General features: G+C 34.2%; 1 protein-coding gene across 5 annotated transcripts in view; it reads right to left on the bottom strand.

Annotated features, from left to right (window-relative positions):
• CSMD3 (CUB and Sushi multiple domains 3) overlaps positions 1-27,571 on the bottom strand; it is a 1,234,985-nt gene that overhangs the window by 1,038,517 nt on the left and 168,897 nt on the right. For all 5 annotated transcript variants that reach the window (XM_050802135.1, XM_050802136.1, XM_050802137.1 and 2 more), the window contains exon 3: positions 24,222-24,334. In XM_050802135.1, coding sequence (XP_050658092.1) covers positions 24,222-24,334 — 113 coding nt within the window. The remainder of the gene's footprint in view (positions 1-24,221; positions 24,335-27,571) is intronic.

Here is a 27,571-nt window from a genome sequence, read left to right as displayed (position 1 = left end):
AGCGCACTCCAGTCTGGTGACAGAGCGAGATTCTGTCTCAAAAAAAAAAAAAAAAAAAAAAAAAGAACTGAAACTTATGTCCTGGCTGTGACAGTTTATGTGCCACTACTATATCTGATCCTAACATGTAGTTACAAGACTTTTCTTCCAGATATAATATTTCACTTCAATTTTCCCCTGTGCCTGACATGACCTGTTCCTCTACAATTAGATATTATGTCTTTCCATGTTATTTACCAATCTAGACTTGCAAACATCCACATTGACATCACTGTTTAGAACACAAAAATATTTTTAGTATCCTCAGTCTGATCTGAGTGTCTATAACTTTCTCAGTGCCATGCTGCACATTTTCAACGTGTCTGTGATACAGAAGCAAAAAAGAAATTATTTAGACAATTAGTGAGGATAAGAGAGTCCTTGGTAAGCTTTCCCTTATAATGAAAATCAGCTGTGAAATCATTTCTTTGCTAACAGAAAGCAGCCCAAAAAATTGAGCTACAGATACAGATAAGCTGGAAGCATGCATGGTTGAATGTCAGCAACTATGCCAAAAGGAAATGGCTAACCAGGGGCCAGGCATGTTCAACATGGAGGCTCCATCTTCTTTATTTTTTTGTCAACCACATGTATAGTAAGGAACAGACAGTATGGTACTGGCCAGGTATAGAACCCATCTGCATAATAAAAGATTAGGGTGGCGCGGCCAGCTTCTTTGCCCATTATGTAAATGGCACATATGTTCTAACCAATCTTTGGAATGTATATAAATCAGTCATCACCTCCTTAAGCTAGTCTAACGCTATTAAATTCTACTATGAGTTTTAAGTGTGGATTTAGGTCTTACAACATTAAGTAATGGAGTCCATCATCTGTCAAAGAAGGAAAGACATAATTGAAGTTTTATATGCCTAAAACAGAGACAGCTTTCTCATTTCTTTTCAAAATGAAATATATAAAAATGGCCAGGCGCGGTGGCTCACGCCTATAATCCCAGCACTTTGGGAGGCCGAGGCGGGCGGATCACGAGGTCAAGAGTTCGAGACCATCCTGGCTAACACGCTGAAACCTTGTCTCTACTATAAAAACAAAAAAAATTAGCAGGGCGTGGCGGCGGGCACCTGTAGTCCCAGCTACTCGGGAGGCTGAGGCAGGAGAATGGCATGAACCCGGGAGGCAGAGCTTGAAGTGAGCTGAGATCACGCCACTGCACTCCAGCCTGCGCAACAGAGCGAGACTTCATCTCAAAACAAAAAAACCAAAACGAAACAAAAAAGAAATATATAAAAATAAAAATTGTTGGAAATTCTGGAAATTCTACTTTATCTAAAACTTTTAGTAATTTTTTAAATTACAACAATTTAGATTATATTTATTTTCTAGAAACACAATATTAAGGTCAACATGAATCACACTTGGCATTCATTCACTAATTTAAGTATTTATTCAACTAAAATTTATTATAACAATTGGGTGAAAGCATTATACCAACACAGTTGGAAAATAATGAGTAGTTAAAGAAGGTTAGATTCTAGAAAGCAAGTAAAAGAATGGAGGACAATGCTGAAAAGGCGAGGACAAGTGTTCCTTATTTCTCAATTCACATATGGTCATGCACTTAAGTGGAAGTACCAAGAAGATTTATAGGACAAGAGACATGATACAGTTTTTTAGTGCTCCAGATAATAAACAATAATACTACCTTAGACTATGTAAATGTGAAATCGGATGTTTAAGTTTTTCAATACATATTGAAAAAGTAATGAAGCTAGACATTGAGACTAGGTGTTGGATCCCAGCTCTGTTACTTACATATAATAAAGACTGGCCTCATTTTTGGATCTCTGATTCTTCGCTTGTTTTTAATTTGTTTGTTTAGTTTTGTATTAAAGTTATAAAATGAAAACTTTTACTGTACTGAAAATTAAAAGAGCATATCTGATGATATTTCTATAAGCACATCATGACAACTATGAAGAGCTAAAAATATAAAATTTTATAGAAAAGTAAAGACAAAATAATGCTTTTTTCAGTTTTATATTTGAGCATATTTGATTTATCATAAGCTGAAATGTTGCAACTCTGAGTTGTACTACCCTGACCACCAACTAAAACAATTATTCTCACTTTGTATTAGCCTTGAATCATTACTTTATGGTGATGAATAATATTAGAAGTACAATGTTCAGTCATACTAATAAAGGGAGCCAACAAATACAAATCAGAATATATTACACATCCATAAAACTATTGAAACTACTCAGATTTTGAATATGAAAATACCCAGATATTATAATTGTTTAAAAGCGTTTATACCTACTGTTTGTCTCTAAGTGTATTTCCTAAAATATTTAATTATAATAATATATAGGAATTAGTTTATAAATTAACCGTTTTACATCTCTTGATTTTATACTTTTGCTATTATTTTATAGTGTCAATAATAAACTAAAGGAGAAATAAAGTAATTAATTCATACACAGAGTGTGTCACTATTTAAGCCTCCAATTCTTTGTCTAACATGAATGAAAATACTTACTATTTTCTATAGTAAATAAATATATCAGAAGTTGCATTTATTCAAATGAAGAGAAATGTATTACATGAGTATCCTACATGCTGGTAGTGAATCCAGGGACGAAGAGATTTCATGAGAAGCAACAGCAGAAGGAAAGAAAAAGCAAGTGTAAAAATTTAATTTTAAGATTATGAAATTAATATCTGGTTGTGTTGTTAAATATTATTTTTTTAAAACAAGTTCATGCCCATGAAGAAGTCATTAGAGAATATAGTTCAAATCTAAGCTGTTTGTTTTCTTAAAAATATGTGAGACACAGCCCAGTGCGGTGGCTCACACCTGTAATTCCAGCACTTTGGGAGGCCAAGGCGAGCGGATCACGAAGTCAGAAGATTGAGACCATCCTGGCTAACACAGTCAAACCCTGTCTCTACTAAAAACTACAAAAAATTAGCCAGGCGTGGCGGCGGGTGCCTGTAGTCTCAACTACTTGGGAGGCTGAGGCAGGAGAATGGCATGAACCCGGGAGGCAGAGGCTGTAGTGAGCTGAGATCGTGCCACTGCACTTCAGCCTGGATGACAGAGCGAGACACGGTCTCAAAAAAAAAAAAAAAAAAAAAATAATATATATATATATATATATATGACTCTCAAGATACATTTTAAAAATTCATATTAAAAGATTTGAACTTGTAATAATTTAAGTATAAAGAACTTCATGCTCAGCACCAACACCACTCCTTATTCCCCAGATTAAGACCTAATGGCCACTGCCAAATTAACTAAAGGAATCACTACAATTGAAGCTGGCATAGTAGACTCAGTCATTTTACAATGTGCTCACTAGAAAAAGTTATAACTGAGTTTCTTCGGAAGTAAACAATTGGGAGTATTACATAACTTTACAGTTGTCAAGAATGGGAATATTTCCTAATAATAAAAAGTGAGGCTGATGAGTGGAGTGCAGAAACCTCCTTTAGAGCAGATTTCTATTTCTAACTGAAAAAAAAAAAAAAAATGACATCAAATTAATCCACACTACTTAAGAAAGAGTAGGATAGTTTAGCTGCAATAATTACAACTTTTATTGAAGCGACTAAAATATGTCTTACTGATGATATTTTGGAATAACGTGATGACTAAACATACATTGCAAATTTTGAGCAAAATATACAAGACTTTGCATTAAGTGGTTTGCAGTATGTGGGATGGAAAGACTGGTATCATATGAGATTTTGTAGAAATGCAGGCTCCTGAGCCCCAATCTAGATGTGTAAAATAAGAATCGGCAGTTTAGCCAGATCACCAGATAGTTCTTATAAACACTAAAGTCTGGAAAGCCCTGATTTACATGAATGTAAGAGAGAAAGGAGTGCAGGGTGTACAGAATGAGGCCTTAGTTTCAATCAGCCTGCATCTACTACCTTGGGCTGGTAAGTGTTTAACAACTGACTCTATGTGAAAGAATAAATAAAAACAAAACGGTCCGGGCACTCATGCCTGTAATCCCAGCACTTTGGGAGGCCGAGGCCGGTGGATCACAAGGTCAGGAGATCGAGACCATCCTGGCTAACATGGTGAAACCCCCTGTCTACTAAAAAACAACAAAAAAATTAGCCAGGCGTGGTGGCAGGTGCCTGTAGTCCCAGCTACTCGGGAAGCTGAGGCAAGAATGGTGTGAACCTGGGAGGTGGAGCTTGCAGTGAGCCAAGGTCCTGCCACTGCACTCCAGCCTGGGTGACAGAGCAAGACTCCATCTCAGAAATAAATAAATAAATAAATAATAAAAACAAAATTGCTAGAGCTTCTGTATAGCTGAAAACATGAAGCTTCCTCGAGAGTGGCAAACCCAGAGATGCTCTGGAAGCTCTGTGCGCTTCCCCTCATCTATTCCATCTATTGTCTAATCCATCTATTCATCTGGTGTTCCTTAGTATCCTTTGTAATATCCTTTATAGTAAAGGAGTAAATATACTTTCTCAAAGGAGAAATTTGAAATATTTTCAAACACTGATGTATGTACAATGTCTAACTCTTTTTATACTCAACATCAGGAAATTAGATAATCACTTTCTGTAATGAGTCAGCTAAATATCCAATCATTCTACTGTGGCAAATTAAAGCATCTCACACTGTATCAAGTGTAGAAACATAATGTCGCTCACATTAATTTCAACAAGTACGCTGTTTAGTGAAACATGAGTCTTTATAAACATACTGGAATTTGAAAAAGTAAGTAACACACTGATAAGGAAAAAACACTTTTTTAAAATTTGCTGATTTCTCTAAAGTAACACTGCCAACATACCTGATTTCAAGGTAGCAACATGAAGATTCTGAATGTAGCTGGGAAAAAGGTCAACTACACAGTTTGTTCTTTTGACCACATCTGAGTTGGCTCTAGTACACTATTATCTGTAAGCCACTATCTACAGAATTGTTTTATGTCAAAATAAAAAATGATATGAATTCCTCTTGAAAGCTGTTAGAATATTAGTTGCTTTTATTTTTTTCTCTACCAAAATAACTATTAAAGGTTTTTCTGACACAAAACATAATGGCCAAAACAGGATTGGTGCTTATTATATGTTTTGGAATACATTAATAGATAGACAGGACTGTATTCCATGCCATTTTTACTAGAAGAACTAGAGTATTTTCATCTTTATGAAAAGATAGTACTCAAGAATATTTGCTGTTTCTTATTCTGACACTGTGGCAGAGACTGCCAGTTGTCTCCTATTAGTCTCCATCCCTTTCAATCACAGCAATAGATTGTTTGGTGGGACATTAACACTCAAAATAAAGACTACATTCCCCAGCACCCAATGTAACCCAGTTTCATGTGGTTATAATCTGGCCAATTTGATACAAGTGTAAGTGTCATAACACAGCTTCTAGGAATCTTCCTTAGGAAAGTATTTGTCCTGTCTTTCTTCCCTTCATCTTTTCTGCTGCTTGGTACACATATATTATTGCTATATCATGTTTTGGACTGGGAAGAAAAAGTGTCCCATCCTGGAGATGCAAGAGTAAATATTTAAATAAGCATATGTCTCAAAGGCTTAAAGGAGCAGAGGAATATAATGGTTTTGAGTAGGGAAGTGTTAAGAGATGACTATTATTAGAGAAAATGCAGTGGTAAAAAGGCAAGAGAGAAAGCTAGGGAACTTGTTAGGAGTCTAGTGTAGCAGTCTAGTTTGGTCCAGGAATGAGATGATAGTAGCTAGGAGTAGAGTGTTAGTGGTAAAGACCATTAGAAGTGGTAAGATTAAAAATATATTTTGATTTAATATTTTCTGATGAATTGGATATAAGCTGTTAAAACAAAAGAAGATCCCAATGTTTTTGGAAGTGAGCAATTAAACACATGGTGCTGCCATTTATTGAGAAAGACATGGAGGTGAGACAATTTGGAATTCAGGAAAGGCATCGAATTGGAAAATAAGGTAGGTAGTTATAGCAAGTTGATTGCAAAAAAAGTCACCATTTCTTTATTCCATCCTGTCCTTATACATGCCTTTGGCCATATAGCCTTGTCATGCCTTTGTGGTTGCATCCTTCTCTTGTTTGCGACTTGCTTGAGCCAATAAGACGTTAGTAGACTGAATTAATCAGAACTTGATAAAGGGTGCATTTTCATTTTCCCATGTTTGCACTTCTGCTATAGGCATGAGAACATGCTTAAAATAATTGTGCTAGTAGATGAGATATTGTCCTATAAGAGGGCAAGTGGATTATCCTCAGGCAGAAACATGAGTGAGTCCATACAAGATCACCCGAATAACAGCCAATCCCTTCAGAAGCTTGAACAATAAGAACTTATTTTGAATGACTCTGAGGTTTTCTATGTCCATGGAGATAGCTAAATGAAAGATAACCTCAGAGTAGCTATAATTATTTTAGAGACTGGTGTAGATTGTGCCATGTAGAACATGAATGTAGGTACAGATGAGAGCCAAAACTGAGCACTATGCCATTCTAATATCTAGAAATAAAAAGCAGGAGGACTTACACAAGGAATTTATAGAATAAAGATATATAAGGAGAAAAGAAATGAAAAATGGCGCACCCTGTGAGGGAAAGCCATGAAAGTACTTTAAGGAGTGATAAAAATATAAAATGTCTTAAAGTCTGTGCAAGTTTGTTACATAGGTATACATGTGCCACGGTAGTTTGCTGCACCTATCAACTTGTCATCTAGGTTTTACGCCCCACATGCGTTAGGTATTTCTTCTAATGCTCTCACTGCCCTTGCCCCCTACCCCTCCACAGGCCCCAGTGTGTGATGTTCCCTTCCCTGTGTCCATGAGTTCTCATTTACAACTCCCACTTATGAGTGAGAACATGCGGTGTTTGGTTTTCTGTTCCTGTGTTAGTTTGCTGAGAATGATGGCTTCCAGCTTCATCCATGTCCCTGCAAACGACATGAACTCATTCTTTCTTATGGTTGAATAGTATTCCATGGTGTGCCACATTTTCTTTATCCAGTCTATCATTGATGGCCATTTGGGTTGGTTCCAAGTCTTTGCTATTGTGAATAGTACTTCAGTAAACATAGGTGTGCATGTGTCTTTATAGCAGAATGAAACTCTGAATCTTTACAGTTCTTGACAATAAGTGAAGTATATTCAGATGGGGCAAGTTCTTGACAAAACTATGAAGTATATACAGATTGGTCCATAGTGTCTATTTCTTTGTCAATATGGAATGAAACATGATATTTAATTAAACTTACCAAAATAATAATCGGTTATAGTTTATAACTAAGGGTTACTTTTGGTTCTAGGTATCATCTCTTACAGCCGTAATGTCTGTACAAAATGTTTGCTTGCTTCAGGGACCTCATAATTATCAATAAAGTTCTTATGCATTTTTCTTCATGCAGTTACTTAAGGGACTCTAATTAGTATGTATTTTTTCAATTAATTTCTGTGTAAGTCCTGTCATTCTTCTCTTGTGCCCTCTTTTTAAATCAATTGGTCTGTCTCTAGCACTGCTCTTTATGTCAGAGCTGCAGCTCTTCAGTGAACTACCTCCCTTATCCTCTGTGAGGGTTTTAATTTTGCAACTGGAAGAGCTTTGCGTGTGTGTGTGTGTGTGCATGTGTGATAAGTGTCACTTCTTCCCCTGGTTCAAGCTGAAAATGATTTACCTCATTGGCAACACCGATTTCTGGAACCCCAGTTAAGGGTGCGCTACTTCTTAAATTCTTCAGTCCAAATACATTTGCTTATTTCAACAACCTTCTAAAAAACACAAAATAAATATTGGAATATTGTTCCTTTTGACAAAATAGAGATTAAAAGGCATGTCCAAACATTATAATATACATGTGTATATTCATTATATTTAAAATATATGGTAGAACAGAAAAGATAATAGCTAACATATATGAAATGCTGCCTACATGCCAAGTATTGCTCTGTGGAAGTTGTATCATTTGCTCCCCTTATCTTAAAAATTATGTTGTAGAATCATTATTATATTTCCCACTTCACATTATGAAGAATTTACAGTGTCTGAGTCACAAAGCCAGCATTAAAGGTTACGTCTTTTCACACCCTGTTAGCATATTTGTGGTTCTTCTATTACCATATATGTCTTGTAAAGAAGAAATACATATTTAAAAGATGGATTTATATTAAAATATAGCCATCTTGACAAATAAAGCCATCTGAAGCACAATATAGGATTATGATTGAAATGTTTATAACCTATAAGAGGAAATATAAAGATATGCTATTTTTGCCCCAAAAAATTATTTACTAAAATAAGTTTGAAGAAAAACATGAAGAATACATTGACTATATATTTTTTGATAAAACAAAGTCTATTATGTTGATGAATTATAAAATGCATATTTTAATCTTCTATTCTTTGTCTTCTACATACTTGTTTTGAATTATCATCTAAATAAGTCATTCAACATAATATGGTAGGCATAATTGCCTATTGGCTCCAAGATTTTCACTCCACTATTGGCTCCAAGGTTTTCATTCCTTCCCCATGAGTGCAAGTAGAATTATGGAGGTAATATAATAGTTGTTGCTTTGATTAGGCAAAGCTATACTATAAAAGGTGATTGAAGAGTCACTCTTATGCCTACATTATGCTGTATAAAACTATTTTCAGCCAACTAAAGACAGAGATAAATATAGAGATATATTCATGCTCTGCTGAAAGAAAGTCATGTTGTGAATGGTCTTTGAGAAAGTCATGGATGGGAACCAAAGGGAGCCTCTAAAAGGTAAGAAAATTTTGCAGTCAATAGCTAGCAAGAAAATAGAGTCTTCAATAATACAATTGCAAGAAAATAAACTCTATCAGCACTCAGTATGGATGAAAGAGGACCCTGAGCCTTAGACGTGAATCACAGAGCTGCCAACGCCTGGACTGAAGCCTTTTAAGACGTGAGCTAAGAACCTAGCTGACTGCAGCTCAGACTAAGAGACTGTAAACTTCTGTTGTATTAATCCTCTAAATTGTGGTCGTTTGTTATGCAGCAATATAAAACCAATATAGATGAGAATGATAATTTTTAAAAAATTTATTTAGATATCCCTAGGCAAATTAAATGCTATAGTTTGTCCACAGGGAAAGTCACAATGTAATAATGTATAAAGCATAGTGAGTGAAGACTTGTGCTTGACAGTTACGACCAAAAGAGCACACTGTCAGAGATCTCTTTGTAACATGTGAAATAAAGTCTTCAACTGAAAGCACAGTGAAAGAACCAAAAATATTGATAAGTGTCTTCAAAGATGACAGGTAGTAAAGGAATTATTATAAATGCAAATGAATATAAAGAAAATTATTTAGAAGAAACATCAATTATTTTTACTACATACTTGGAAATACCATCATTACTGTAATCATTAAATAAAAAGAACAATAACTAATCAACATTTATTTTTCTGAATAATTCTAAAGTCTCACAACCAGTGCCTTCAGGTCAATTCACATTTCCTGACAAAAGAAAGCATCATATCCTTCAAAACGTATTATTAATCACTATTGCTCAGTTTCTTGCATTCCTTTAATTTTACATCATCAATTTCCCATTTACTTTAGCCTGTTATCATGACTTTGCTAGAACAAAAATTATACTCCTCCTCAACATATGACCAAAAGAAAAACAGACTTTTGGGATCTTCTTTTTTCTGGTGTTCTATTAATTAGGATTTTAATAGCAACTTCTCACACTTGTTAGCATTAAAGTTCACTTGAACATATATGATTAAAAGAACATATAAAATCTGAAGAATATTCTCTATCAAATCAACATATGATACTGTGTAAGAAATTATACTTTTTTGGTATATTGAGTACCTTTTACAAACTATCTTGTCCTTTGTGATACCAGGTTAATAACTAAAAATCAATGTTAAAGCTGATAATTATTATTTCAAGTACTGAGAAAATGGAATTTGATCCTATTATTTTATTCATGCCAAAAATTTTATCTATCACAGTGTAATATATAGCCACCAAATTAAAATAATTGAGGCTGCTTATTTTTGCTATTGCAATGTTTGATTTGTACATTTTTTAATTTTTTCTGATACTAAAAATGATAAAGAGAATAATTATCTTAATAAGGAAGAATTCATTTCAAGTTTAATTTTTTATGATGTACCACAATGTTTAGCATCAAATAATAACTATAAAATTATTTGTTATCAGTTTACTAAATTTTGAGAATGAGGAAATTAAATTAACATGTTAATTTCTAAACCAAGCCTATAGTGTACCTTTATAGCACTATTTTTGCACTATCAATTATAACAACTACTACTCTGTATGAGCTTTGAGTGAAAAATAGCAAAATACCTTTTACATATAATTAGAATCTTAAATAATCACTCTATCAAACTTCATTCTTACATACACATCAGAATGATAAATTATAGCAGTTGATAAGTATAACTCATTCAACTATATATATATAAGAAGGAAATTCAAAGTGAAATAGGATTACATAGTAAGTTTGATCACTCTATCTCTGGAGAATAAAATAAAACCTTTTATGCCATCCCATCTTTTTCACATGAAGCACAAAGCTTATGTAGGTCAGATATCACTAACTTAAGCAATTTTTCATTCTCAACTTTTCTTTTTGTGCTGCATAAGCAATTTTTTTATTTTTGAAATGCTTCAAAAAGTAACTATTTAACCTAAGAAAGTAAATATTTAAAAAAGAAATATTCATTAAAATTATAAATAATTTCCTCTATTTTTAATTATTAAAAATAAAAGGCTGTTTTCTCTAAACCTTAATTATTTAATGTAAATATGTATGAATATCACAAATGCTAAGTGATTAAATATAGCTGATGTCTGCCTTTTAACACAAACACATTCACTGGAGTTTTAATTCCTTAAAGTAGGAGATGTATTCAACCATTCCTCATTACTAATCAATTTTTTTGTTAGATGGTCTGTATATCAGCTGAGTTTAACAAGCGTTTATTAAGTGCTTGGAACATGAGAGGAATATGTTGAAACCAGAGGCAGGTATATAAAATGACTAAAACATGTTCTATACCTGCAAGCTTCTCACAGACTACTGTGAGTGAAAAATCCAAAATGATTTTTTATACATATTGCTAAATGTGTCATATCTGTCAAGTGCTGTAATTTATCATTTTAATACGCATGCTAGAATTGTTTAATTGAGACAAGGTGTGGACACATCTAAGCATAGAGAGAAAGAGCATTCAGCATTGAGCCCAATCCTGAACTCCATCTATGATTTTTTTGAAGGTAACTAAGGCCTGCATAATGTCTGGAAAGATAAGTATGTGAACCAGTAAGTGAAGTGTGTGCAGGGTGTTCTGAGCAGAAACAACAACAAAAAAAATAGACTGGGTTAAGATTGGGTAATTCAAATAATACAGTATGTGTATTAGTAAAAATTTGATATGAATTAATAGTGTTAATTTAATTGTTTTATAAATTGAAGTAAACGCTGGCTAGAAACGAAGTTCGAGGGATAGGTAGTTGTACAGGCTGTGTATGCTACACTAAGCTGAAATAGGGGTGGATAAAATGTTACTGCTTAATGTCTAAAAGCATTTATAGTAATGTTAATCTGTTGAAACGTTCTTGTGAATACAGTAAAAGTGATTTATACCTTCCTGGATAATATATGTAAAATGACTAGAAAATTAATAAATTATTGTTTATATCTAGCCAAATCTGAATATTCATTATAACAGTTTCTTTATTCTGAAGATTATATTTAAATAATAGACTGACTTGTGTTATTCTCTAGATTAGGATTTTGAACATTTACAACTGCTTAAAAGGTAGAGATATACTCATGATTTAGCTAAAAAATCACTTGAGGATTAGGGTGTTTCCATTACTAACTAGGTTGACTTTATGGGCCTCTAACGACAAAAGATTTGAATTTGACCAACAGACAAAGGTCAAGGTCTTTGCAGGAATGAAATTTCCTCGTATTCTGTTTTTGAAATATAGTAACTCTCATTTATTCTTAGAAGTATTTAAAAATGAAGATCCATTAACTTTTTATGAACCTAACCTAAATTTATTGCTAGCGAACAATTTAATAAATGAAATTTTATAACATAATTTTATCTTGCTAAAATCCAACTGTTTTGCCAGAAGCATAATTGACTTGATTCTAAATTGTAAGCTCTCCATTAAATTTCGTGATACTGCCACTTAGATTTTTAAAGCTTAGTAGTTGAAAATAACCCCTAAATTTAAAAAACAAACAAAAAAACTAAAGTAATTTAATGTTCTCAGGGATAAACTTCTAATAAACGTGTTTGACAGAGAACTAAATAGAATTGCAAATAATATAACTATCCTTTTATATGTCATTATTTTAAAAAGACAAAGAGTATATAAGTCATTCATAATATTTGCAAGGATATATTTTGCATTTTATATTACATATTGTTTTAATATACATTCTTATTTAAGCAATGTTCTTTTGTTCTAAATTGTAGTTTCTCATATCCATTTAAATCAAAGTGGAATCATAGCTAACAGTTCTAAATTAAGTTTCTAAAATGTATACAGTTCTCAAAGGTAAGACATTTAAATAATTTTTTATAGTGAGTGCTTCATTAAATTTTTGGTCTTTACTATTTCTCATGTAATTTTGTAGGGTGAGATAATCCAAGTAAAATAGCTGTGAATGGCTCATATAAATAACTTAATAAATGTTTCTTAGTAGTAGTAGTGTTATTAGCCACATTTTTATATTTCTGAATTAAAATGTGAGAATGATTTAGTAGCAAATTTGCTAAATGTGAGCATTTTTTTCTATAATGTTTTAATTACTTAGTAGAACACATCAACAATCATAGCATACTAAGTACCTGTGTTCGAAGTGGTTTTCAATGTATATTCTTTATTTGCAAACTCTTCATCCAACAGAGAACAGAATACAAAAGGAACTCAAACAACACAACAGGAAAAACATGAAACATTTCATTAAAAAAAGGGCAAAGGACACAAATAGACATTTCTCAAAAGAAGACATACAAATTGCTAACAGGTATATGAACAAAATTTCAACATCACTAATAAGCAGAGAAATACAAATGAAAATTCAAATGAGATATCACTTGTCCCAATCGAAATTATTACTGTTAAAAAGACAAATAGAGGCCGGCGCGGTGGCTCATGCCTGTAATCCCAGCACTTTGGGAGGCTGAGGCAGGTGGATCATGAGGTCAGGAGATCGAAACCATCCTGGCTAGCATGGTGAAACGCTGTCTCTACTAAAAATACAAAAAATTAGCCGGGCGTGGTGGCGGGTGCCTGTAGGCCCAGCTATTCGGGAGGCTGAGGCAGGAGAATGTCGTGAACCCGGGAGGAGGAGCTTGCAGTAAGCAGAGATCGTGCCACTGCACTCCAGCCTGGGCGACAGAGCGAGACTAAGTCTCAAAAAAAAAAAAAAAAGACAAATAGTATCAGATGCTTGCAAAGATGTGGAGAAATGGGAGCTCTTATAAGCTGTTGGTCGGAATGGGTACTAGTACAGCCACTATAGAAAACAGTATGGAGCTTTCTTATAAAACTAAAAATAGAATTACCATTCCAGAGAAATTCCACTACAGGATATCTACCAAAAGAAAAAGAAATCAATATATCCAAGGATTACCTGTGCTCACGTGGTTACTGCAGCACTATTCACAATAGAAAATATATGGAATTAGCGAAAGTGTCCATCAATAGATGAACAGATAAAGAAAATAATAAAGAAAATATGCATAATGGAATTCTATGTGATCATAAAAAAGAATTAAGTCATGTCGTTTGCAGCAACATTGATGAAAGTGAAGGTCATTATCTTAAGTGAAATAAGACAAGAACAAATAGACAAATATTGCATCTTTTCACTTATATGTGGGATCTAAGATATTTGATTAAATGAGGTAGATGGTGGGAAGATAGAAAACAGAAACTTGGAAGGGTGAATGGGGAAGAGGGGGAGGGTGAAGAGAAGTGGGTTAAAGGGTACAAACATAAGTGAGATAGAAGGAATAAATTCAATGTTTGATAACCAAGTAGGATAAATATAGTTAACGAAGTTGTATTGTACCTAGATGATAGCCACCCAAATATCTGACTCAATCACTGCATATTATATACAAGTTGCAAGATTCCACATGAACCTCATGAATTTGTACAAATAAAAATAAAGAAAACCCAAAACTATACAAAAAGACTATATTTTTATTTATTATATAACTGTTCCTGATAATTATATTGTCTAACTGATACATGCCAAAATTATTAAGCTCATCCCAGATCTTAAGATAATCATTATAAATGATATATTAAGTAATATATATTAACATAATTACATATACATATATGTTCCTCTGTACGCGTGAACTGTATTCCAACTGTATTCCATAATACATATGGGAATATGTATTACCATATTTCCACAATAAATGATTCCTAAGATGGTAAGATATTCCATGATAGGTTCCCATATGCTCTTTCACCTATAAAAAACAACCATACATCTTTCAAAGAAAAATGTAAAAGGATTCTATATTACAAAATAAGTTTCATTAGAAACTAGAATGCATTTAGAATATTGTTTGGCAGGTCTAGAAAGACATAAGAGCACTTCCCACCCTTTGTTCCACAGAACACATATCTCATCAATTGTACCTTCATCAAATTTTGACAAATGGTTATATGACTATCAAACTTAGTATAAGTTTGTATTTTTCAAATTTATTGTTTCTCAGAAGAACGTTTTACTCATTTGGCTCTTTATAACAATAAAACATATAAAACCAAAGTTCTGTGAAACAAACTTTGGGAAATTCAAGTGTATGGTAGAAATTCAGAAATTCAAGTGTATGGTAGACATAATGAGGAAAACTAGAGATATATGCAACTAGATATTAATTAGAAAATTTTTCTGCAGAAATCTAATAGTTCACAGATTTGACTGCAAGAAGTTTCAGAGGAAAGGGTCTCCAGCAGATAATTAAGGGGCCTTAAACTCTACCAGTATTTAAGAAACAGGAACATCAACTTCCACAGTTTTAAAGTAAATGGGCTAAAGTAGGCTAAAATAAACTTTGAAAATGGAGAAATTCATCTGTGAAGATCACAGACTGACTTACTTTCATCAACTGTTTATTCCACATTGGACATATTGAGTAGAACTTCATGATAGTTCTATGCCACTAATGGGAAAAATGTGGCATATGCATAGATATTATAGTCAAGCAGTCATCCATTCTTTTGGATATAATTTGATCCAATTAAAAATTCAGATATATTTTTTACATGGTATTATATAGGGAATGGAAAGAACCCTGAATGAAAGAATAAAATAGTTAGTTTTTAGGAGTTAGGGCAAAAGCTAGCTCATGAAATTTAGTCCTTTTACTAGAATTAATGCTGGAATCCAAGATAATTGGAAACTATATATCAAAATGATTTATAAAATAAATGTGTTTAATAAACATATCAATAATAAAGATTTTCTTTAATTCTTTTCAGTGGTTTTTAAAAATTAACAATCTAATAAAATTTTTAGCACCCGATATGGTTTGGCTCTGTGTCCCCACACAAATCTCATCTTGTATTGTACTCCCATAATTCCGATGTATTTTGGGAGGGACCTGGTAGGAGATAATTTGAATCATGGGGGCGGTTCCCCCATACTATTCTCATGGCAGTCAGTAAATTTCACGAGATCTTACGGTTTTATCAGAGGTTTCTGCTTTTGTAATTTCCTCATTTCTCTCCTGCCACTGTCATGTAAGAAGTGCCTTTTGCCTCCCGCTATGATTGGAGACCTCCTCAGCTATGTGGAACTGTAAGTCCAATTAAACCTCCTTTTCTTCCCAGTCTTGGGTATGTCTTTATCAGCATCATGAAAATGGACTAATACAGTAAATTGGTACCAGTAGAGTGGGGCATTGCTGAAAAGATAACCGAAAATGTGGAAGCAACTTTGGAACTGGGTAACGGGCAGAGGCTGGGACAGTTTGGAGGTCTCAAAAGAAGACAGGAAAATGTGAGAAAGTTTGGAACGTCCTGGAGATTTGTCGAATGGCTTTGACAAAAATGCTGATAGTGATATGAATAATAAGGCCCAGGACGAGGTGGTATCCGACGGAGATGAGGAACTTGTTGGGAAGTGAGGCAAAGGTGACTCTTGTTATGTTGCAGAAAAAAAAAAAAAAAAAAAAAAAAAAAAAACTTGTGGCATTTCGCACCTGCCCTAGAGATGTGTGGAAATTGAGAGGGATGTTTTAGGGTATCTGGCAGAAGAAATTTCTAAGCAGTAAAGCATCGAAGAGGTGATTTGGGTGCTGTTAAAAGAATTCTGTTTTAAAAGGGAAACAGAGCCAAAAAGTTCAGAAAATTTGCAGCCTGATGAGGCAGTCAAAAACAAAAACTCATTTTTTGAGGAGAAATTCAAGCTGGCTGCAGAAATTTGCATAAGTAACAAGGCACTTATTGTTAATCCCCAAGACAATGGGGAAAATGTCTCCAGGGCATGTTATAGGTCTTTATGGCAGCCCCTCCCATCATAGACCTGGAAGCCTAGGAGAAAAAAAATGGTTTCTTGGACTGGGCCCAGGGTCCCCATGCTGTGTGCAGCCTAGGGACTTGGTGCTCTGTGTCCCAACTGCTCCAGCTGTTGCTAAAAGGGGCTAAGGTACAGCTCGGGCCATGGTTTCAGAGGGTGCAAGCCCCAAACCTTGGCAGCTTCCATGTGGTGTTGAGCCTACGGGTGAACAAAGGCCAAGAATTAAGGTTTGGGGACCTCCACCTATATTTCAGAAGATGTATAGAAATGCCTGGATGCCCAGGCAAAAGTCTGCTGCAAGGGTGAGGCCCTCATGGATAACCTCTGCTAGGGCAGTGTGAAAGGGAAATGTGGGGTTGGAGCCCCCACACAGAGTCCCTACTGGGGCACCACCTAGTGAGCTGTGAGAAGAGGGCCACCATCCTCCAGATCACAGAATGGTAGATCCACCTATAGCTTGTACTGTGTGCCTGGAAAAGCTGTAGACACTCAATGCCAGCCCGTGAAAGCAGCCAGGAGTGGTGCTTTACCTTGCAAAGCCACAGGGTCAGAGCTGCCCAAGACTATGGGAACCTGCCTCTTTCACCAGCTTTACCTGGATGTGAGACCTGGAGTCAAAGGACATCATTTTGGAACTTTCAAATTTGACTGCTGCGCTGGATTTCAGACTTGCAGGGGCCCTGTAACCCCTTTGTTTTGGACAATTTCTCCCATTTGGAATGGTTGTATTTTCCCAATACCTGTACCCCCGTTGCATCTAGGAAATAACTAGCTTGCTTTTGATTTTATGGGCTCATAGGTGGAAGGAACTTACCTTGTTTCAGATGTGACTTTGGACTGTGGACTTCTGGGTTAATGTTGAAATGAGTTAAGACTTTGGGAGATGGCTGGGAAGGCAGGATTGATTTTGAAATATAAGGACATGAGATTTGGAGGGGCAGAGGGCAGAATGATACGGTTTGTCTCTGTGTCCCCACCCAAATCTCATCTTGAATTGTACTCCCATAATTCCCATGTATTGTGGGAGGGATCCAGTGGGAGATAATTTAAATCATGGGGGCAGTTTCCCCCATACTGTTCTTGTGGTATTTAATAAGCCTTATGAGATCTGATGGTTTTATCAGGGGTTTCTGCTTTTGCAACTTCCTCATTTTTCTCTTGCCACCACCACGGAAGTGTGTTTCACCTTCTGCCAGGATTCTGAGGTATCCCCAGCCACGTGGAACAACTGTAAGTCCAATTAAACCTCCTTTTTTTTTTTTTTTTTCCCAGTCTCAGGTATGTCTTTATCAGCAGCGTTAAAACAGACTAATGTAGAACTTATTCAATTAAATCTAAAATATTTTATGGAAAGAATATCTGACATGGAACTTATTTGTCTGGATCACAAATCTGGAACTATTTTCATTCTACTTATATATTTTAAAACATATTGAAGTAGAGAGTAGACTGATTGTTACCAGAGGCTGGGAAGGGTAGTGGGAGGAATAAACAGGGGTTGGTTCATGGGTAAAAATGTAGTTAGACAGAAGGAAAAATATTTAATGTTTAATAGCATAATAGGGATAACATAGTTAAAAATAATTTATTGTATATAAATTCTAAAATAACTAGTGAAGTGAATTTGCAATGTTTCCAACACAAAGAGAAGATAATTATTTGAGGTGATGGATATCCCAATTACTCCTATTTGATCATTACACCTTGTATGATTATATGAAAATATCACATATACCCTATATGTATAATTATTATTATAAAAATAAAAATAAAACAAATTTTGTTTAAATAAAACATGTTCTTGATTATCTAACTTCACATTTTAAGTAGTTTCCTTTGTCTAACTAACTCTAAACATTTTAGTACATTAAAAAAACAAAACCTCAACTCTAATAAAATTAGCAGGATGATGTACTATAGGGTCCCCCGGTTATCCATGACTTTGCTTTTTGTGATTTCAGTTACCATTGATCAACCATGGTCAGAAAATATTAATTTAAAAATTCCAGAAATAAACAATTCATAGGTTTAAACTACAGGTCATTCTAAGCAGCATGATAAAAATCAATGAGCACTCTATCTTGTCCTGCCCCACCCATTCCTTTGCCAAGAATATCTATGCTATATATGCTACTTGCCTATTAGATACTTAGTAGTGGTCTGTCATCAGATTGAAAAAACATACTACTGTATAAATGGTTTGGTACTATCCACAATTTCAGGCATCCACTGAAGGTCTTGGAATGTATCCCTCACAGATAAAGGGCAGTGAGACTATTCTACTCAATGAGTATTTAAGAAATATAGCCTACCCTGATATAATGGATCTCACTTGTAGTGTTTTCTGATATCCAACAGAATTTCACTGAACTATTATATTGTATTATACATTGATTAATCTTTTGTATTTGGGATAAACTATCAGGTATAACTAATACAGACAAATATTTCTACTTAGAAATATTCATAATGATATTTTATATTTTAACTGAATTATTTTCCTATCTTATAAATTGGTAGCAATTGTTGAAAGCTAAATAAAATTTAAGAATAAGTAAAAGTTACAGGTTGTTGAAACTTGAGAAGCAAAAGAAATAATAAAAAATGTGAAGAATTTAATAGCGATCATTATTAAATACTTTTGTAATTTGAGAAAATAAAAGTATAATTTACATTTCTAAATAAAGCATAAAATTTTTCTATTTTGAAAATCATCATTTCAATATAAAAATTTCAAATATATAGGATGATTTCAAGCACACAGAATTGCTAAATTATTAACATATTGACTTTTTTGCTATTAATGGATACTATATGGAATTTAAGATGAAATATTTGTCTGAAGAATATAAATTTAATGTATCAAGGGATATAGAAAATTAATTTTAAACAATATTTTAAATTGCTCTGCACTGTTGTATGAAAGTAGAGACTATATAACTCATTCTGGATAATTTAGAAATACTAAAGGAAAAGGTGAGAACTGGTTCATGGACCAATGTGCTTTGGTGAACAATTTCTTACTTGTCCACGATGAAGTATAGAAATCAAGAGTAAGCATTTAAGCACTTTCAAGCAAATTGACATCAGTGCAAAATTTCCGTGCATTAGTTTATATTTTACAAAGTATTGGTGTGCAATTAGAGATACCAGTTGGTCTTTCATCATAGACAGTTTGAAAAATGTAGAGAGTGAATAAGTAGAACTACTTTACCTTCGCCTCTGCAAGTTAAATCAATTTCAATATGCTCAATTGTCTTGAAGGATCTCATAGTAGTTACAGCACATTACCTTAACTGAGAATAATGTGTTTGTTCATTAGCTTGATGACCTTTACTCCCCTAATAATGATTTTTAAAGAAATATATTTGTAACATTAAGTCATTAATCACATTCAGCTACACACACACTCACACAGAGAGAGAGAGAGAAAGAAAAAAAGAAGGAAAGAAGAAAGGAGGGAAGGAAAGAGGGAAGGAAGGAAGGAAGGAAGGAAGGAAGGAAGGAAGGAAGGAAGGAAGGAAGGAAGGAAGGAAGGAAGGGAGGGAGGGAGGGAGGGAGGGAGGGAGGGAGGGAAGGAGGGAGGAAGGGAGGGAAGGAGGGAGGGACCGAGGGAATGTGTGATGACTTCAATAGCTCTTGCTAAAAGAACAGACCATAAAAGTGAATAGCCTTTTCAAAAAAACATATTAACTCCATTATAGAAATTTATACAAATATATTGTATGTCCCCATAGAACTGAAATGATTATGAATAAAGTACTCTTTTAATCACCATCATGATATTATCAATATTGTAATTCATAAGTATAGATTGTTTGTTATGTTAGATCCTATTCTAGGCACTCTCTATATATTATTTTATTCCTCACAACACTATGAAGTAGGGAGAATTATTACCTCAATTTTACAGATGAAGACAATGAGGTTTAGATACATTAAGTATCTTCTCCAGAATAATTCTCTTTGCAGTATACCAATTGAATAAATATCTTTCTTAGTTTTTATTATACACCAGATTAGTTTGGTCTGGTTTAGTCCTTTTTCCAGGGAGAGAAAGATAGAATTTACAATCTCAGTAGGCATCAAAATCAGTGAATCTCTTACTACAATGCACACTCCAGGGCTCTACGGCAGAGTCTGACTCAGAATATGTAAGTGGGGCCAAGAATTCTAGATTTTAATACAGTCTCCAGATAAAGCTGATGCATGTTCTCATTGTTGACAGTTTGATCAATGAATAACGTTAGTAATCAATACAGGTCTCATAAGTACTATTACACAAGGACAAAGTCTTAGCAAAGTTTTTTAAAAATAGTTAATGATTATATACAGGAGGATGAACTAAAAATAAATGAAATTTAGACATTAGGATTATCTTGAAAAATATTTTTAAAAATACAGGTAAGAGGCCAGGAGCAGTGGCTCATGCTTGTAACCCCAGTGCTTCGAGAGACAGAGGCAGGAAAATGGCTGGAAGCCAGGGTTCAGGACAAGTCAGGGCAACATAGTGAGACTCCTATCTCAAAAATATTAAAATCATATTAAATTTAAAAATACAGACATCATACTTGAGAAGATATCCAGGTTAGTAGATCTATTTTACTGTATCATGCACAGGGCCAGAGTTGTAGTTTGAGGTAATTGCGGAACAAAAAACTGGATCCAAATGCAGGGGAGTGGGAGACAGATTTTGTAATTCCAAGATAAGATTTCTGAGCTTCACAATATGCCAGTTGGCCCTGGCAGTATCATTGGCTACAGTTAAATATAGAAATCCTAGCAGCTACTCCCTCTGGATCATGTTACATAGCCTTAAGCATGCAATCGTAGGCCAAGTAATGCCCCTCTACCTCCCCAAAAATATATCTCTGGAACTTGCACACATGTCATGTTACACGGCCAAAATGCCTTTGAAGATATGATTTAGGTTGACTTTATGATGCAGAGATTAGCATTCATTATCCAGATGGGGCCATACCAATCACACGGACTTTAAAAGCTGAGAAATTTCTTCACCTAGAGTATAAGATGTGTGGAGGGAGAAAAGTAGCAGACAGATGCATCAAAGGGGAAATCAGAGATTCCCAAGGTGAGGAGGATTCTTTTTACCAGTTGCTGGCTCTAAGGTTTGAGACCTCTACACGGAGAGGAGAGAAAGCCTTAGGAGCTATGGGCAACCACCAGCTGACAGCCAGAAGGAAACAGGTATCATGGTCTTACAATCTTGAGGAACTGGATCTTGCTAACAACCAGAATAAGCCAGGAAGTAGATTTTTCCCAAAACTTTTGGATACAAACCCAGCCCACTGAAATTTTTATTTTAGCCTTGTGGAACTCTGAGCAGAGAAACCAGCAAAGAACACCAGGACTTTTCACTTATAAAACTGAGATAATATTTTTTTATTCTTTTAAGATGTTAAGTTGAAAACTAACATGCATTGAACAAGATACTCATTGTGAATCAATACCTGAAGATTCTACAGCATGATAACCAATCCTTCGGTGCTATCCGAATGTCAAGTATCCTATATTTTAAGTCAGCACATGCCAAACATACATTCAAATGTCAAAAATATATGAATCTATTTTCCTTTAAGCAAAAAAGATGGATAGAAATTTAATGTGGTATATGAAGAAACAATTGGGAGCTATGAAAATATTTTTTAGTATGAATTCATGAAACCTGACAGCCAAACCAAAAAAACATGCCAACCTCATAATTCACAAGTACATTTTCAATATAGTTAGTACTTCCTGAAAGATGGAACTATTCTAAAAATATCTTTATATTTTGATGAACAGAATACAGGTTTGTCTATTAAGAGCCCTTAGTACAAAATAATTGCATTACTAACTTCTTCTTCAGCATTGCCAAAATTATACCTTAAAATTAAACCTTTGTGGTTATAGTGTTTTAAACTATGAATTAAGTTGCCAAGATAAAAAATATTCAACTATTGTGAGAGCTCCTTAGAAAAATAACGATTATTACTATCACCATGGAGGAAATTAAGTCTTGGAATTTATCCTCCCTTGCTAGACAAAAGACAGTTCAGAAAAGTATTAGGTAGAAAATAATGTTCAAAACTGCTGCTATCCGACATTATTTAGGTTATAAAACAGAGAAAGGATTTCTACTAAATTATTAGCCAGAGGATATTATTTTCTAGTGAGAAATACTGTACTAGAATTAGTGTTTAGTTTAAAACATTCCCCTACATGCAAAATGTTAACATTTATACGGAAACAATTCTATTTAATACACGATTATCTTCTAGTGTTCTCCTTAAACACATTATATTTTGAATTACTTTATGGTTTAGAAATTAGCTGCCCTTGCTATGGTATTTATATATTTCTTTATGATAATGTTAGACCTGATGTGGTAAATTCTGTAATATGGTCCCGGGGAGATGAAATCTGATACACTATCCCCATGGGGAAGAAAAGGACTCTTTCCTAAACCAGATGGAAATTTTATTGTCAAATTACATAGATAAGAAATGATCAGTCCGTGATTTCTATCTGAAACCTTCAAGAACAAAATTATTGTTGCCATCAGAATTATTTTAGCTAGCACATTTTTTAAAAAACAAAACATGTAGATTCTGTGCCTTTAAACACTCTGAGGCCGGGTGCGGTGGCTCACACATGTAATCCCAACACTTTGGGAGGCCGAAGCGGGTGGATCACCTGAGGTCAGGAGTTCCAGACCAGCCTGGCCAACATGGTGAAACCCCGTCTCTACTAAAAATACAAAAATTAGCCAGGTGTGGTGGCACGCACCTGTAATCCCAGCTACTCAGGAAGCTGAGGGAGGAGAATTGCTTGAACCCAGGAGGCGGAGGTTGCAGTGAGTCAATGAACTGTGATCATACCACTGCACTCCAGCCTGGGCAACAGAGGGAGACTCTGGCTCAAAAAAAACAAACAAACAAACAAACAAAACACAACAACAACAAAAAACACTCTTAGTAGAGCCCGGGCACCATCCCATTATCAAATGATATTTTCCTAGTGATATATATGAATATTCACACTAAGGGCGATAAATAAAGATCATAAATGTCCTCTATTCATTTGGCATCAGGTTTTGATGCCAAATGAGTTTTTACCAAACTTCTAGGAAAAAGAAAAACACAACCTTCAGTTTTGAGAAATATTTAGTTGTCTTCTTCCTGGTTTAAGGGATTATTGATCTTATCCTGGAAAGGCTGTTTCAGGAGTAGATGTCAACTTTTGTCTCTTTCTGAACTTTTTCTCTTGACTCTAACTTTCAGAGAAGACAGATTACTGGTTTACTTTCTGGTAGAGCGGCACAGCAAAAGGGACTCTAGGGTAGGGTCTACGATGCCTGACACAAAAATCAGGTCTAGTATCCTATTACTCTCACATTTAATTCCGTTTTGTTAATTCCTAACCCTGGAGCAATTTAATGGTCTCACATAGTGATATGAAATATTAAAGTCCACTAACTATAGCATTTTACTATACATAAGTGATTAATAACAAGATAAATTGCAGGACAAGATTTGAGATAACATGATGTGTTATATCTCTCAATGTTGATTCTTCTTTCCTACTTGAAAAATTCTGTTTGATTACATTAAGGGCAGTGTTTTGTTTGCCACTACAATCACTTACCTTCGTAATATACTTTAAACCCGTGAGCGCTAACTGCAAAATCACTGGTCAAACGTAGTGAGAACACAGATTTGGTACTTGTCACTGGAGGTGGCAGATGGAATCCTGTTAACCTAAAACAAAGTGGAATTAATTGTTAGAGACATAATCATTTTATCTAAGAGTTTTTAAGAAGGATTAAAAGTCATATTAAAAAAAAAAACAGATTATCTCCTAGAATTTCCTAGAATCTCCTAGAATTTCCAAGGTCTAGCCAACACCTTGATTTCAGCCCAGTTAAACTCATTTTGGACTTCAGCATTTCAGACTGCAAGATAATACATTTGTGTTGTTTAAGCCACTAAGTTTGTGGCAATTTCTTGTAGCAGGAAAGGACAACTGATATACAATTCTTTTCTGGGTTTTGGAATATACATTTTTTAAAATATCTAAATAGATATTAATTTATTCTATAATTGAATATGGAAGTCCTGTGAAACCTAGTGACTACTCTAAGTTACTAAGACTGCTATTGATATTATATAAAATGAGTATACTCAGAACCTATTAAGGCAATATTTATGTAATTATGACTAAAAATCTCTCTATGAAGAGATAATATAGTATGAGATATTATATATAGTATACTATGAAATTACATCCTTACATTAGAAGATACAAGAGACCAAGAAGAATTAGACAACTTGAACAAGTTCACAGAAGAGCCAGGTCTAAGACTACAACTATCTTATTGCCTCCTATTATCAAGTAAACACCCTGTTTGGCATCTGATTGTCTTTGAGACATTAATAAAATAGAAACAATAAGTATTTGAACCATTAATTCACACATTAACATACAAAATTATTTTGTATACAATTTCAAATTTGTATTCATCAGTTGTATTAATCTAATATTTGAAGCAATATTTAAAACACTTTTATCATTAAGTTACTCAAATTAATAGAGAAGAACATTGTGAAGAATTGTTCACTTTTAGCAAAAGCTCGGTTTCTGTATTTATGTTTAAATAATCAGCATGTAGAGGCATGTTGTGTAATGGGAGATTTTTTTTTTAATCAATAGAAGAATAAGATGTATTTTTTAAAGTGATTTTCATATAATAGCTGTATCATTATGAGGATTTGAGGTAACTTGTTTTACTCCTTCTTGTAATACGTTGATAATTGATTTAAAAATAAACTCAGTTATGAATCCAATTAGTTTTTTCTTTATAAGACTTCATTTTGTAATTTCATATTTATGTGTGTAGTTATTAAACATCTTTTTCTCCTTTGGATACAATGCTTCAAGATGTCAATGTTTTTTTCTGCATCTGTTGAGATGATCATGTGATTTCTGTTTTTAATTCTGTTTATGTGGTGTATCACATTTATTGACTTGCATATATTAAACCATCCCTGCATCTCTGGTATCAAACCCACTTGATCATGGTGGGTTATCTTTTTGGTATGTTGTTGGAGTTGGTTAGCTAGTATTTTATTAATGATTTTAGCGCCTATGTTAATCAAGGATATCGGTCTGTAGTTTTCTTTTTGGTTATGTCCTTTCCTGGTTTTGGTATTAGGTTGATGCTGTCTTCATAGAATGAATTAGGGAGGGTTCTTCTTTCTCTGTCTTGTGGAACAGTGTCAAAAGGATTGGTACCAGTTCTTTGAATGTCTGTTAGCATTCTGCTGTGAATCTGTCTGGTCCTGGACTTTTCTTCATTGGTAATTTTAAAATTACCATTTCAATCTTCCTACTTGTTATTGGTCTGTTCAGGGTGTCTAATTCTTCCTGATTTGAGCTAGGAGGGTTGTATTTTTCCAGGAATTTAATCCGTCTCTTCTAGGTTTTCTAGTTTATGTGTGTAGAGGTGTTCACAGTAGCCTTGAATGATCTTTTGCATTTTGACTGTGTCAGCTGTAATATCTTCTGTTTCACTTCTTAGTGAGGTTATTTGGATTTTCTCTCTTCTTTTCTTGGTTAATCTTGTGAATAGTCTCTCCATTTTATTTATCTTTTTGAAGGACCAGCTTTCTGTTTAATTTATCTTTTGTAATTTTTTTTGTTTGTTTGTTTCAATTTCATTTGTTTCTGCTCTGTTCTTGGTTATTTCCTTTCTTCTAGTGGCTTTCAGTTTGGTTTGTTCCTGTTTCTCTAGTTCCTTGAGGTGTGACCTTAGAATGTCAGTTTGTGCTCTTTCAGTCTTTTTGATGTAGGCACTTAGGGCTATGAACTTTCCTCTTAGGAACGCCTTTGCTGTATCACAGAGGTTTTGATATGTTGTATTATTGTCATTCAGTTAGAAGAATTTTTAAATTTCTATCTTGATTACGCTTTTGACCCAACGCTCATTCAGGAGCTGGTTATTTAATTTCCATGTATTTGCATGGTATTGAGGATTCCTTTTGGATTTGATTTCCAGTTTTATTCCACTGTGGTCTGAAAGAGTGCTTGATATAATTTCATTCTTTTAATTTATTGAGGCTTGTTTTTGGCCTATCATGTGGTCTATCTTGTAGAAAGTTTCATGCACTACTTAATAGAATGTGTATTCTGTGGTTGTTGGATAAAATGTGCTTTATATCTATCTGTTAAGTCAGTTTGCTGCAAGGTAAAGTTTAAATCCATTGTTTCTTTGTTGATTTTCTGTCTTGATGACCTGTCTAGTACTGTCAGTGGAGTACTGAAGCTCCCCACTATTATTGTGTTGCTGTCTATATCATTTATTAAGTCTATTAGTAATTGTTTTATAATTTTGGGACCTCCAGTGTTAGTGCATATATGTTTAGGATTGTGATATTTTCCTGTCGGACTAGGCATTTTACCATCATGTAATGTCCCTCTTTGTCTCTTTTAACTGCTGTTGGTTTTCTCTAAGAACAGCTACCTCTGCTTGCTTTTGGTGTCCATTTGTATGAAATGTATTTTTCCACCCTATTACTTTAGTTTATGTGAGTCCTTATGTGATAGGTGAGTCTCCTGAAGGTAGCAGATAGTTGGTTGGTGAGTTCTTACCCATTCTGCAATTTTGTATCTTTTAAGTGGAGCATTTAGGCCATTTACATTCAGTGTTAGTATTGAAATGTGAGGTACCCTTGCATACATCATGCACTTTGTTGCCTGTGTACTTTGTTTTTTGTTTGTTTTTGTTTTTTAAATTGAATTTTTGTTTTATAGGTCCTGTGTGATTTATGCTTTAAAGAGGTTCTGTTTGGTGTGTTTCCAGGATTTGTTTCAAGATTTACAGCTCCTTTTTAGCAGTTCTTGTAGTGGTGGCTTGGTAATGTCAAATTCTCTTAGCATTTGTTTGTCTACAAAAGACTATATCTTTTCTTCATATATGATGCTTAGTTTTGCTGGAA

This window comes from Macaca thibetana, chromosome 8, assembly GCF_024542745.1.
Source record: "Macaca thibetana thibetana isolate TM-01 chromosome 8, ASM2454274v1, whole genome shotgun sequence".
NCBI lineage: Eukaryota > Metazoa > Chordata > Mammalia > Primates > Cercopithecidae > Macaca > Macaca thibetana.
Note: the sequence above shows the minus strand (reverse complement) of the source record. Positions and strands in the feature narration are given on the sequence as shown.